Below are 15,249 nucleotides of genomic sequence, written 5' to 3' on the forward strand. Positions count from 1 at the left end.
GACTGAGGGGTGGAGGGGGGTCTGGGTGGCAGGACTGAGGGGTGGAGGGGAGCAGGGTGGCAGGACTGAGGGGTGGAGGGGGGGCTGGGTTGCAGGACTGAGGGGTGGAGGGGGGGCTTGGTGGAAGGGGGGCGCAGAGGAGGGGGCTGCACGGGGGAAGGAAGCACCCGGCACACTCCCGGACTGCAGCGGGCGCCGGGCACAGGACTCACCACCCCATCATCACCTTCTCTGCTGCTGATTCTCAGCAAGCAGAGAAGGTGATGATGGGAGTAGTACTTAAGATCGCCCGTGATTGGCCGGCTGGTGGTTACCGGCAAATCACGGGTGATCGGGAGCCGGCACCCACGGGCAGGTGATACCCAGTCACAGCTGTGATTGGTGCTGTCTCGGACAGCACCAATCACAGCTCTGTACCGGGGTCCGGTCCCGGAAATACAGCAAATTGCTGTGATTGGCCGAAGAGAAGTAATCGGCCAATCACAGCGATCGTTGTCACGGGGGGGCAGGGAAACTGCCCCCTACGTGACAAAGGAAGATGGCTGCTGAAAGAATCAGCAGCCATCTTCACCGGAGCGATTTCGCGCGGCGCCTGTTTAAAGGGCCTGCGTACCGGTACGTCATGGGTCCTTAAGTGACAGTGATCCATGACATACCAGTATGTCATGGGTCCCTAAGAGGTTAAATGCTTTGGCGCAATTTCGCGAAAATTGAACACTGTCTCTTTAAGAAGTGCGTTTTTACTGCGGTATCACAGAGCCGACCGCTTATCGCTCAGCTACCTTGTGGATTACAAATAATACCCCAGAGACTGTGGGAAACAAGCCGGGGAGTGGATTTGTTTGTTGTTACCCAGGACAAGTAAAAAGCGGGGAAACAGATCATCTTTATTTTATTACCCTGTGGATTACAATGTGTATAGCTGCAGTTTCGATACAGTGCGTCAGCGCAGCACTGCTAATTTATGCTGCATTACACACTTCTGTCCGCCCCAGGAGAGGTTAACGGCTCTACAGTGGAAGCACGGGAAGAGCCCAGCACTGTTTGTGACAGAAGTGACCGTTGGTGCTGCTGCCCTAAGAGCGGAACTAAAAGACTTACCCCAGCATTGTGCCGGGAACCGGAAGTCTGCTGCACCTTCCAGAGGATCGCATGGCGGCAGCTATTTTACTGGAGCCCATCGCCATAGACTACACCGCCATTCCTCAACTCCACCTACCAGAAGTTGTGATTCCCTCCTCACTTGCTTCTAAGATGGCGGAGGAGATGCAACATGCAGTCGAAGCTGAAATTCAAGCACTGCAAAACGTAGCCGGAAAGCTGTCCCAATTGCCTCTTGAACAGCGCTCATGGGCCACAGAACATGTGGAGAGGCAAGTGCTGGCCTCGCTGGTTGCGGCAGCACCCCAGCAGGTGATCACACCACCACCGGCTGCCGTCTGCTCACTAGATCCGGAGATGTCCGCGGACGCGGCATCCACTCTTAGTTCACTGAGCGGCTGCTCTCACCGGACGGGAGAATCGGAACCCAACTATTGGTTCACGGACACTGACGCTGCCTCAGACATCGATGTATCGGCGTCAGAATCAGATTGGGCTCAAAGTAAGCCCTTGACAGTACGTCCTCGATCTCTGACGGTTCTGTACTGGTATTTCGGAGATGAATCGAAGCTTCAACAATGGATCAAAGAGCTCCCGCCACTGCCTAAAACACAGCAGCGTGCAGCTGTGGAACCTCCTTCCTGCCCCGACATGACGGTGAAGAAGGAAACGGCAAAGTCTTCCCCATCACAGGCGATTATTGTTGAAAAGGAGCGAGATGACATTAGGTGCTGGAAGTACCCACTGCCAGGTGAACCACCACTTGAAAGGCGCTGTGGAACAGCATTAAAATTTGACATTCAGAGAGGATTTGGCCTACTACAGGACAGCTATACGGGAGAGTCCATACCAGTGTGTCGGAGGGCCATCAAGAGAGATTATTTGCCCAGGTCAAAATATAATCTCCGGCCCACGAAACCCCAAACAACATCCTTTCCAGCCAGCCCCATCTGATAACTGGGAAGAAACATGGGAAGACTACTACCAGCGAGGGGACGCTGGTCTGAGGTCACTACTATACCTCTTTCCACTACCTCTCTTTCTACTTCTGCAGCAACTGAACCAGCCACGACCGCCTCACTGGATACTGATAAGCCGTTCAGTGGTTACCGCTTCTGCAACGCCTGCAGTGAAAACTGCCTTATTAACCCCCATGGTTTCTGCAAAGTATAATTCTTTATCCGTGCCCTCAACTCCTGCAGTGAATACTGCTTCTCCAGCCAGTACTGCATCGTCAGCGTCCACTGACACATCATTGCCATGAGGGGGACCCAGAACCGCCAGAGTCACTGAAGCCTTTCTCCCAGGTACAAACATCAGAACCCTAGCGTTTCACTCTGAGAGACATGGAACATTGTATCTGGATCCTTTCTGGCGTTTGTAAGTAACTGAGTGCAAAGAGACGCTCCGCTGATTCAAAAGTGGACTAGGCCACGCTGGCCATAAAAGGTTATGGGTCCAGTTGACCATTATGTTTTGCTTGTGTGACCCCCATCCTGCAACGTTTAAGACCCTGTGCCCGGCCTAGCCGAGATCCCCTATTCCCTTTTTCCCCCTTTCTTGTGAAAAAGGACTCATATTGTTCTTTAACAAAAGGACTGACGCATAGTAGCCCAAGAGGTGCACATGGACTGATGCATCCAGTTAGTTTAATTCCAGTTATTTGCACTATGGACGATATGCTCTTATTGCCCACTGCATTTTAAATGTTTGCACTTTAGAGAAAGTGGTATGCAATCTATATCTTGTTTGATATATATTCTATGCAACAGTTACTTATTTATGTGACATTAACTCCTTTCTATATTTAAGTGTTATTATTATTGCATTGTTTTATTATATATGCTTAAATATGTGGTTTATTATTCAAGTAACCCTCCGCCTGCCAAAGGTCGCCAAGGACGGCTCATTCTTAGAGGGGGAGCATGTAATGGCCCAGAACGGTATTTATTGTCAGGCGACTGGAGGTATATTATTGCCATTGGAAACCCTAGACTGTCTGTATTGGGGCCTATGTATTTGCTTCTTTTTCCTAGCTCTCTTGTAGTGATATTGTTTTCTGCCATATATTTATTTAATATGTTGTTATTTATTAATCTCCAATGAAACAAGTGTTGAGCTTGATCAGTGCTCCTCCCCTGCAACCTATCAGACTCTAGTGATTGGTCAGGGGAAATCTAGCTCCGCCCACCTTTTACCCAGAGGGCTGTGCGGGTCTTGTCAGTTGGCAGTTGGGGATCTGTGACTCATATCTAGCAGTCGGCCATATTGAGAGATTTTAAGCACAAAGAAACTGTTCAAGTTATATACTTCTTATGCAATAAAAGTTACTGTTGTACCTCACTGCCTCGACTCCCTGTTGTCTACATTTATCTGCACCTTATCACCATCAAGGGCTTCCCTCATTAACCCCTCAGCTGTGCAATGTTCAGACAGGAGAAAATGTTCTAGGGGCATTCCTAATGATGAAGACGGTGGGAAGGAGCGATTGAGGGGTGGTGCAAAGTTAGGACACAGATACTCCAAGCCACGGGGGCACAGGGCTGCAAGTTTAAAAGTTGTTTTTTAGGACAATAACTGCATCACCTGCCGAACGGACCCCAGGACAGATCTTGGATTAAAAGCAGCTATCCGAAGGTACAAGTGGTTTGGGGGGGACAGATTGTAGGTACAGAGTCACTTTAAGAAAGCTGTTTCAGTGATGCAAAGTGCAGGTATGAAACCTCTGTACACTAGGATTACATGAAAACTTTGACCCTTCACTACAGGCAAAACATTTGATATGACACAGGCTGTAAAGTACTTGCAGGTAACATTTAAGATTTGGTCAGAGTTCCCTTTATCAACTGCTCTTTGAGCAGTTTTACTGGAATACAGTCTCTGGGTGCAGTGGAACACTTAATGGGTTATCTAGGTTAGAGATGAGCAAACCAAACTTCCTGTACCAAGACTCTTTCTGAAGTTTGCAAAAAAAATTGATTTGGGAACATATCAAATTTTTTGAAGGTTCGTACAAAAGTTTGTCCAAAAGGGAGGCCGCACATAGTGCATTACATTACAGCAAAAGTGCAGGTGCAAGGGGTTAGCCATAATCCCTTGCAGCTAGGCAATGGGTGAGTAAGTCAACTGTACAGTGATCTGAAAACATACATTTACACTAGCTAGCGCGAGATAGCTAGAGGCAGCGAGAGGGAGAGTTAGAGAGGGTTATAGAAGGTTAATTAGGTATCAGACACAGATAGAGGATGGTGTGAGGGTAGTAGTGTAAGATGTTTAGCTGTCAAATGGTTCACCTGTCAAGTTACCTCAGATGGCCGGTTCTAACATCGTGTCTGGCAGTAGCATATATGTCATTGCCAATTGCCAATGACAGTGACTTTAAAAAGTCTTTTAACTGTGGAGTACCTTAAAAATGGCCACCAGACAGAGATGGGTCAATAAATGCAGATTTCCCAAGGCAACACACCCAGCTGGGTGGTGTCAGCAGCCCACCATTCCATGCATTCATCACAACTTTGGATCTAGGTCTGATTGAGGTATGAGCCACCTTCATCCCTTAGACATTACATGATATTTTAGGAAATAGATATAGCCATGAATAAATTTAGGAACTGGTTGCTAAATCTCCATCGCCACTACCTCACTGAATGGTTAAATATAAAGTTAATGATGTGCTTTTACTCATTTGGTAAGTCACTTACAAATACACGCAGATTTCGGGCACAGACCAGACCAATAGCACCATTCTGCTCTGGACCACAAATGATCAGCACGGTTGGCTGCTTTTTAGGAAGTGTTCTTAAGGGATACACCTGTCAAGAAAGGAAAGTTGTTACTTTCTATATAATCCAATATACAGCATTTATATAAATCTCTTTAGATAAAGCAAATCCAAGCAAAAAAAAGCATGCAGAGGGAATTGTAATTTTTTTTCCCCCAGATCATTGTGAGGTTGTTTACAAAATGTATTGAACTTCAGTTGACCTACATTAAATTGATATAAGAAGCTGCAAACTGGTGTCAATATGATAGCAGTTTTTCAGTCAATAAGTGAATTGTAATATTACAGTAGAAGGCATTGTTATGATCTAATATCAGGGATACATGCACCATGGAAAAAAATAGCATAGCCCCTTTAGTGGTCTGTGGCCTATGACAGAAAGCTAACAGCTGTTTACCCTACAATAGCATTCAGCTGTATCTTTATACTTCAGATGCAGTACGGTTGTGAATAGTGGTTTCATAGAGATCTAGAGCACCAAACCAAAAATGCCTTGTATTGGGGATGACCCTACTGATAAGGCAAATAGATGCACTAAAGAGGAGCGCCAGGTATCAGTGATCTGGCCTGCTAAGGATTATGTAGATGACCATTCATACACCCTTGGTTTATTTTCATATTTAGGGTACAAACCCACTTGACGTATTTCCTGCGTGAATCAGTCTTAAAAATAAGCAGGCAAAATGCAGGTTGGCTTTATACGATTGTTCTGCATTAAAATACGCAATTGCGTATTTTTGAAGCGTGAAGCTTGTTGTTAGCAAAGCATCAGTTGTTAACAACCTGTGTGAAAAACACATGTAGCTTCACGCTTCAAAAATACGCAATTGCGTATTTTAATGCAGAACAATCGTATAAAGCCAACCTGCGTTTTGCCTGCTTATTTTTTAGACTGATTCACGCAGTAAATACGTCAAGTGGGTTTGTACCCTTAAAGGATTTTTTTAGTATATGTTGAAATTGTATCATTGGGCCACCTTGCTTTTCTAACACACCCTAAACAAGGCAAAAACTTTTGTACAATAAAATCCCTCTAACAATCCAGACCTTGGTTACTGCCATTGCACAGCTGTGTCCTAATATCTCAATAAGTTGTTGCTTCCCAAAGCGGTAATCTTCCAGTAATTCTGTTTCTAAGGCTTCAGCTTCCTGTTTACTGAAGAAAAAAGACATAATAATTAACATTCCAAATGCAGGAGCTATTTTTGTTTCAGACATTAAAACAACACCCAAAGTAGATCCGCTAATAAAACTTAACTTTTTTTTTCTTTTGGCTATCCCAAAAAAACTCTAAATTGTACTACAGATGAACGTTGTGCATCCATATCAATGTAAACTGGTTAATGTGAACCAGTTTGTTGAAAACCAGTTAGACAAAGGAAGGAAGCACTAAAGTGTCCTTTGCTGCCCGCTTCAATAAACACAGAAATCCTTGAAATTTATATATAGATAGTTATAAATAGCAGAGCTGCAATGTATTTTATAGATTACAAATTACGGTGTATTGTCTAGTTATCCATTTTCTGTCAGCTGTTGGGAAGAAAAGGTTCATCAGGAATTAAAACAGCTATTTGTATTGCTAGAGTGATATTACTGTTTATCTACATGTCTTTAGAATTAAAGGGGTGTGCCCAGGCCTCATTTAGCCTGGGTGTTGCAACCAAAGGTGGCCCCAATTCCAAAAATAGCCAGCAAGCTGTAATTCTGCTTCCAACACTGTTAAATAGTTGTTAGAATAAGGAGACACATGGTGCATTTATATATCAAACTGTGCATTCAAAATGTAGCACAAATATTTTATTCTCTGGCATAGAGAGGCTTTTCCAAGCTCCTGAAAAGCTGCAAGTTGGAATGCTCGCTTTCCCCGCTTGATTGACAGCCGGAGGCAGGGTCAGGTATAGGTAGGGGAAGTTAAGGGCTTACAGCTTGCGGCACTTTAGAAGCTTGGCAATGCTTCTTTGTACTAAATAATAAAATTTGAATAAAAGCATTTTTCTATGTTCTGGAAGCATAGATGGATATATGAAAGGTACCATGTGTCTCTAACAGTTAACAGTGTCAGCAGTTGGGTACATGAATTGCAGATCCCCTTTAACTACAACTAATAGAACAAAAACTCTTGTGTTTTCTTCTAGCTGGAAATAGGAAAGGGTGATAGAATAAAGCATCTATTAATATCCCAAGCACAAAAAGGACATGTCCTGGTGCGGATTGTGATTGTGGTACGGATTACCAATAAATGTCTACGGGATCTGTAATTTTTATGGACATCACGGATGTCACATCCGTGACATCTGCAAAAAACACGGATCAAATCCATGCAAACTAGTAATATTCACATTTTACAGAAACGGATTCAATTACGGATGGAAATACGGATGAATTTATATGGACCACAGAGAAAAAAAAAAACGGTTTAGCGGTCCAGAAAAATTACTGAACGTGTGAATAAGGCCTTAGTGTTAAGATATCCCATAAATAAGTATTGCCTAAATAACTTAAAACAAATTATAGAAACAAACAGAAACTTTTCGATGTGCCCTCATTGGTGATTTAAGAATAACTGGACTTTCACCCAAGTTAACAATTTATATAAACTGTGCATCAAATACTCATAAAGTAATTTAAGTTTTGCTTAAAATTTATTTATTGCCATTAAAGTTTAAGTTAGTTACATGTAGTCTTTTGAAATGAAACATCTCCCTCCAGTGGCAAAGATGAGGAACAGCATACAATCATTCGCCTGTATTAGAATGCAAATATGCCAGAAGGCAGACGAGGACACGGCATGGCAGGAGAGCTCCAGCAACTATAGGGGGACCATTTACTATAGGGGCAATTTACAGGGAGCCACCTACTACAGGGGGCCATCAACTATAGGGGGCCTACACAGAAGGCCATCTATTATAGGAGGATCTACAAAGGTGGCCATCTACTATTGAGGGACTATACAGAGAGCCATCTACTATAGCGGGACTTATACATGAGGCCATCTACTTTAGGGGGACATAAACAGCAGGTCATTTACTATAGGGACACTATACAGGGGGCCACCTACTTTAGGGGGAGTCTATAGTATACAGGTTTGTACAAAGGGGCCTATACTATATGGGGGCCTGCACACAGAGGGGGCTCATACGATATAGGGGCTACGCAGTGGGGCCTCATACTATATGAGGACTGCACAGAGGGACCTAACTAAGTAGAGACTGCATAGAGAAACTTATACTATATTCAAACTGCATGAGAGCATACCTAACTATTATGTGAGGGCATGGGGGGAGCCTTAAAACTATATAGGGGTACAGAAGGGCACTACTATATGTGCTGGAGCAAGAAACTTTAGATGTTTTCAACATTCCTGTGTTTAGTTTTTGGTTTGCCCAACTTTTCTTTAACATTGCCCAGCTCTCTTGCTATTCAGCTAAGCAGTGGTGGAGATGGACAGTTTCAAGAATGTGATGGCGGCGGCAGTCCTGCAGTAGGTCAGCCAACACTACTTTTCTAGGTGGGCCATCCTTCACCTGCACCAACAAGTTCACGTTACCACCGATACATGGACCAGTAAGCACAGTCCAGTCAGGGACATTACATCTCCCTAAGCTGCCCAATGGGAATTGTCTTGGCACATGACCTACCACCACCCAGGTATGCTGGACGGCAATCCTTGCATCCCACTGCCTCCTCCTCCTACCCTGCCTCCTCCTCTGCCACCTACTCATCTGGCCAGTGCAGCCCATGCACCACCAATTTCAGCACAGCTAGGGGGAAGTGACAGCAGGTGGTGCTGAAACTGATCTACCGGGGGGACAAACCCCACACTGTGCAGGAGCTGTGGGCAGAGATAGAACAGTAGACAGAAAAGTGGTTGCTGCTCCTGAACCTGAAGCCCGGCAAGGTGGTGTGCAACAACAGGCGAAATTGGGTAGCAGCTCTGGGCTAAGCCGGTTTGATGCACATCTCTTGCCTGGTGCATGTACTGAACTTGGTGGTGTAGAGCTTCCTGGAACATTACCCTGCAGTGCAGAACAGCACTTTACAACAAACAAGCCACCATGTGGGACATTTGCTCTGAGTTGGCATGCTTTGAGTACGCCACAATGATGGTAAGTGCTGAAGACGCCATCATCATGGCTGATTCACTAAATAAGTTTAAGGAAGGCCTGTATGTTTTTCTCAATAAATATAATATTACACGTATGATCACTAGATTTCATGTTATAGGATGTTGATTCAGGGCTTTATTAGGATTGCCATAGTGGAGTCTGTAAGGAATTTTTCTCCGTTTGATGGGACAATTGACATCTGCCTCATGATGGTTTTGGTCTCCTCTAGATCAACACAGTAGGGTTGTAGGTTGTACTTGATAGACTCTTGTCTATCAACCTTATTAACTATGTAACTATGAGAGCTGACCCCAGATTCTTAATTGGATCAAGGTCTGGGCTTTGACTAGGCCATTCCAATACATTTACACATCTCCCCTTGAACCACTCTATTGTTGTTTTAGCACTATGCTTTGGGTCATTGTCCTGTTGGAAGGAGAACCTCTATCCCAGCCTCAAATCACTGACAGACCAAAACAGGTTTTGCTTAAGAATATCCCTGTATTCAGCACTATCCATCCTAATCCCTGCTGCTGGAAAAGCATTCCTACAGCATTATGCTGCTACTATCATGTTTCATTAAAGGGATGATGATCTTGGGGGTGATGAGATATGTTGTTTTGCACCAGACATAGCATTTTCCTTGGTGTCTGAAAAGTTCAATTCTGGTCTCATCTGACCAGAGCACCTTCCTCTATATATTTACTCAAAATAAGCCTTTTCATTTTTACTGCAAGTAAAGGCTTTATTATGATCATTCTTCCATAAAGCCCAGCTTATTGTGGTAAGATGTACAGATGGGAACTCTGCAGCTCCTTCAGGATTAACTTTGGTCTCTGTGCTGCTTCTCTAATTAATGCCCTCCTTTCCCTCTCTGATTGTTTGGGTTGGTAGCCCTCTCTTGGTTTGTTGTGCTACCATGTTCTTTCCATTTAATGGATTTGATGATTTTGGACATTTTTTTTATAACCCAACCTTGACTGGTACTGGTCATTTACTAGGGTCCTTTCTACTATTCGGATGCACAGAGTGGGCCTAAAGACATTCAACCATCCTAGCTGCCTCAGAACCTTCTTCAGCAATGGGAGTCCACTCTTTGATGTATAAAAGGTGGTGAGGAGATGGTCTGAGGTTAGGTTAGAGAAGTTCTGAGTTGCTGCCAGAAACTCTGCTAGTCTGCACCCAGATAGCAAGTTGCCCTCTAGGGGCCTGTCATGATACCAGTACCTTCCCTGTAATGATGCTGACCTGTTCCCGTGTTCCTGAGTACTAGCCATGTCAGGCTTGTACACTTTGGGTGTGACTTGCCAACAAGGTTTAAAGATCTGTCTACGCTGAGGTGGTTACTCAAGCTCTCTAAGCCCTGCATTCCACAGTGAGCTTCAGTCAACAGATAGCATATTAGAGAAGAGCTTATGTGTCTGTAGGTTCCTGGTGGGCAGTTCAGTTTAGTCAAGTCAGTATAGAGAGAGAGTATACAAAATACACACAAATAGTATACACAAATAGTGTTGTTCCTTCAGAAGCTTACTCCAGGGCCTGGAGGCCAGGTCCCCTCACAGGGACTCTATGACAGATTCAGTATTTTTCTTAAGTAAAATTCACAAGTACTATGTAGTGCTAAAGCTAAAGGTGGGGTAACTACCATCCAGAGCACACCTTGCCTACAGCTGGAATGACTATGCTTCTACTTGTGTAAGTCAGGACGTTTCGAGCAACAGTGGTTCGTTTGCAGCGGAGCAAAGAGCAGATAAAGCCGAAGTACTCTGTTGATCTTCGCTCGGCCATCTTTGGGAACCTTGAGTAGCTAACTACACCCGGTTGTGCAAGCTCGGGCCTCGAGCTACTACAAATGGCCCTCCATGATCTTTCTGGCAGGAGGAGGTGGTATTCTCTTTTAAATCATGAGTACAAGTACTGTATCTTCTATCAATATTTCTACAAACCAGTCACCTGACAGAGTTCTACTACTATATAGGCAAGGCCCCTTAGTAGGCCACTAGCCTTCCACAAGTCAAGCCTAACCAAGCTTTAAACTAACCTACTAAGCCAAGCTCAAGTACACAGACATCCCTATATATATATATATATATATATATATATATATATATATATATATATGCCTATATACCTTAAGTACCCAGTTTTGTCTGTACCTTATTGCCAAGTTACTACTATTTTTCCTCTATTGCACTGAACTTCAGTAAACTGTTTACTTGTTTATGTACTGCACTCTGTGGTTACCTGGCTACACACCTACACCTGGTCTACTTTTTAAAGTTGTGGGTCAATATACCCAGGGCTGCGCTTACCACTCCTGGCCTTTGTGACAAGTGTCTGGTTAGGGCACTAACACCTAATCCAACACCTGGCAACCCCAGGTTCCTGCACCCATGCTTCTTGTTATTTTTAGTGCCATCCTCCTCCTCAGCCTCTATGCCCTCCTCCATACTCCCCTCAGTCTTCATACCTTTCTCCATCCTTGTCCTCAGCCTCTGTTTCCTCCTTCATTCTCCTCCTCAGCCTCTATGCCCCAGCCATCCTCCTTCTCAAACCCCATGCCTTTCGTTTTCCTCTGTTCTCTCTTCAGCCTCAGGGCCCTCTTCCATCCTCCTCCTTAGCTTCTGTGCCCTCCTCCATCCTCCTCTCAGCCTGCATGCCCTCCAACTTCTTTTCCAGCCTCTCCTCCTTCCTCATCTTCAGTGTAATTGCCATCATCCATCCTACTAATAAGATTCCTTACTCTCCTCCATCCTCCTCCTCTGTCATCATGCCCTTTTTCATTCTCTTCTTCAGCCTCCATGCCCTCCTCCGTTAATTCTCCTCTGCAGCCTTTATTTCCTCCTCCCTCCCTTTTACAGACTCCATTTTATTCTCCATCTTCTTCCTCGGTTTCAAAGCCCTTCTTCCTCATCCCACTCCACAGTCTTCATGACCTCCTTCTTCCTCATCCACAGCCTCCATGTCTTCTTTCCTCATCCTTTTCTGAAGTTGCTGAGCTGCTTGACTCCTACCTGCAGCCTACAAATAAGGTGGAGTAGGCTTTGGACTTTTTCCTGCTATGTCTGGCCCTCTTGTCACTTGACATTTATTAAAGCCAGACATCAATAATTGGAAAAACTACCTAGTGGGGGACTTGTCTACTTAATTAGGGAACCTACCTACCTACCTACCTACTTTAATGTGTATAAGTGTGAAGTATAGAGTCTTTGGCAAAAGACTAGTCATAGGTGGAAAAAGTCATCATGGCATTCTGGGCCTGAATGAAGAAGGTGTGGGAAAGAGAATGACTCTTATCAAAGAACAAGGCCCATATGATGCACTGATCAGTTGTTTTGTATATTTAGAAGATAAGGTTAAAAATAAATACAATAAAGACAATGAACACATTAATTGGTTGGTTTACATTTGGATTAAACAGATTGAGTAGCTGATCCAATGCAAAAGACATTACCTGGCATCAGCAGCTGTAAACATAGCTTCATAATGAAATTACTATTACATGTAATTTTCATCTGCTCTGCAGTTGTGACTCCTAACTATATTCCTAATGATTTCATTGAAAATACCCTCAGCACATAGTAGTTACTAAACAACCAGCTGCAATTTAGTAGCACGTAAATCCTAACCATTCCTAACCAAAGTTAAGCTTGATTAGCAAAGAGCAAGTTTTATCTTTATGTTTTGTCCTGAGCTCAAATGACAAGAGAATACTGAGAAGCAAGGGTTTTTCTAGAATTATTGAAAGTCAGTTGTTCTTCTAATTATATTATCTGGCAGCCCTGAAAACGATTGTCTTCACAAACATCAATCAGATGAGGCTATACTGCTTTATTAGGCCATTTTCACCAAATGACTGTGATTTACTGTGTAAGGCTAACATTAGGCCAGCTGGCAGCGCAATAGGCACTGATTCATATTATTTTTCAACAGATGTATATGTGCATGTGTGAATGCATGCCACACACATGACTCACATGCTGACAAGTGTGCCTAACCCCGAAACATAACTCACAATATCACCTTCCAGAATTACATGGACCTATTTCTATTCCTATTCCAAAAGCAGGCCAGACAGGGGAACTATAGGACCATATGCATTGGAGGGTCAAGGTTAGTAATATCTATGGCACAGCCTGTTTGCAAAAGGAATGTAAGAATGCCAAAAGCTTTGCCTCTCCCCCTCCTTCCTACTTTACTATAAAGCAGCTAGAAGTGATGTAGATACTGTTGGGTCCCAGCTCCACTCCTGTTGTGTTTTGAGGCTCCACTCCTAGTTTCTCATCCAAACATTTATAATGTAGAAAGGTGGCACATTGAGTAAATATAGTGAATTTACTTGATAATGGTATTAATGAATGAAAAGCACATGTCCACAGCAAGAGTGACGTAAAATGTGACAAACACATAATCTGCTCCTAGATCATAAGAATCCAGAGCCCTTACTGGCAACAGCAGGTAATATTGTATAGCATGCAAGCATTCAACCCAAATCAGGAAATAAAAGAGCCCTATTACACGGTCAGATATTCCAGATAAGCTAGCGCTGATCTACTAGATTGCCGCTCGCTTACTGAGCCTATTACAAGGCTCAATAACCATGCAGAAAGAGATACATGGCCATTGTTAGCGTAAAGTGTAAAATACTGATGATAGGCTGATCATTGTCTTTCAACACCATCGGAAAAGCATCGCTATGTTTATTAGTGCTGCACATCCAAAGCTTATAAACTTCATACATACCTTTCCACAATACTCTGCGTTCTTCTAGCTCCTACCCGTTCCCCACAGCTGTCACTGGAACTGTTGAGCCAGCCTCTAAAGTGGCAATCCGGTTAGCCAATCACTAGCCAAGACGAGCCACAACCAATTGGCTAAGCAGCCTGTCACTTCCGAAACTGGCTCAGAAGTTCCAGCGGCAGCTGTGGAGAGTAGACAGATGGTAAAAGCTAGAAGAACACCAGGGAGCGTGGACAGGTATGTATAAAGTTAATTATTTTCGTTACATACTCATCGGCCGTCGGATGCACAGTGCTAATACAAGCAGTGATGCGTGGTCGGTGGCCAACGATTTTTCAGTGATATTGAAAGACAATGATCAGCTGATGATTGTTTATTTGGCCGACAGTTGTCTTTATTACATGGAGTGATAATCTGCCAAATCCATGTGACTGGGCAGATTATTGCTCCATGTAATAGGGCCTTTATTTCAGAGAGGGGATGTATACAGAATGGGGGAGGAACTACAGAGGGGGAGGTATACAGTGTGGAGGCCTAACTACATTGGAACTTACAATATAGGAACCTAAAGGGCCTTTTACACAGGGCGATTATCATCCAGGGCTGTTGCTAGAAAGGCTCCACCCATGTAAAAGTGACAATGATCAGCTGAGTGTTCGACTGATTGTTCATTCAGAGCAGGCTTCAAAATTTCTCATCATCGGCCATCTTGCTATGTAAACAGAAGATATGAGGCCGATAAGGATAAAGGCAAACTGACACCACACATATACATCTATTTGTGCTGTAGTTTCCAGATCACACAGCAGTTGCATACTTACCTAGTGTGCTGCTGCTTGTGATCCGGAATCCTCCTCACCGGCTCTCCCATGCAGCTGCTATCCTCAGGCCCCGCTTACTCTGAAATTATTGACATTTGGAGGAGGCAGGGCCTGCAGACAGCAGCTGGACAGGAGATCTGAAGAAAAGGATGCCAGATCAAAAGTAGCAGAGCACTAGGTAAGTATGCAACTGCTGTGTGGGTTTGGCAAACATGGATCATTCATGCAGCCCATCCAACCGACTTCTTATGCCATATAAAACGGCCACGGTATAGGTTTCCAAAAATAAACCTTAGCCATTCTTTTAGAGGAAAAAAATAATATAAGACCCTGTCTTATTTTTAGAGAAACACAGAATGTTAAAAAAAATATTTAATACTTAAGTAAACACATAAACCTATACTGAATTTTACCATAAAAGCCCAAGGGGAACAGAGCTAAATGAATGTGAATTACTAACTCTCTAAAGGCTAAAAACACACCTAACCATGTATCTGTATAAGTGTCACAATGTTTGCAAAATGAGCTTTTAATGGCATTACTACCCACACACATTAACAAGATTTCAGATGATTACACAGACACTTTGTGAGCCCCTCCGGAGAAAAAGCAATATTATTTTTATTTATCTGTGTTCATTTCCCCAAGGCACACTTACAGTACAAAGGGCTTGCACTAGAGCAGCATCTGTGCTGTGGTT

At 43.7% G+C, this 15,249-nt stretch overlaps 1 protein-coding gene across 1 annotated transcript in view; it reads right to left on the reverse strand.

The window, feature by feature from the left end:
• The window catches only part of YJEFN3 (YjeF N-terminal domain containing 3), a 102,920-nt gene that overhangs the window by 34,286 nt on the left and 53,385 nt on the right, over positions 1 to 15,249 (reverse strand). The window contains exons 2-3 of the mRNA XM_069963501.1: positions 5,930 to 6,038; positions 4,803 to 4,913 (exon numbers count right to left, since the gene is read on the reverse strand). Of these exons, the coding sequence (XP_069819602.1) occupies positions 4,803 to 4,913; positions 5,930 to 6,038 (220 nt within the window). The remainder of the gene's footprint in view (positions 1 to 4,802; positions 4,914 to 5,929; positions 6,039 to 15,249) is intronic.

This window comes from Dendropsophus ebraccatus, chromosome 3 (assembly GCF_027789765.1).
Source record: "Dendropsophus ebraccatus isolate aDenEbr1 chromosome 3, aDenEbr1.pat, whole genome shotgun sequence".
Lineage (NCBI taxonomy): Eukaryota > Metazoa > Chordata > Amphibia > Anura > Hylidae > Dendropsophus > Dendropsophus ebraccatus.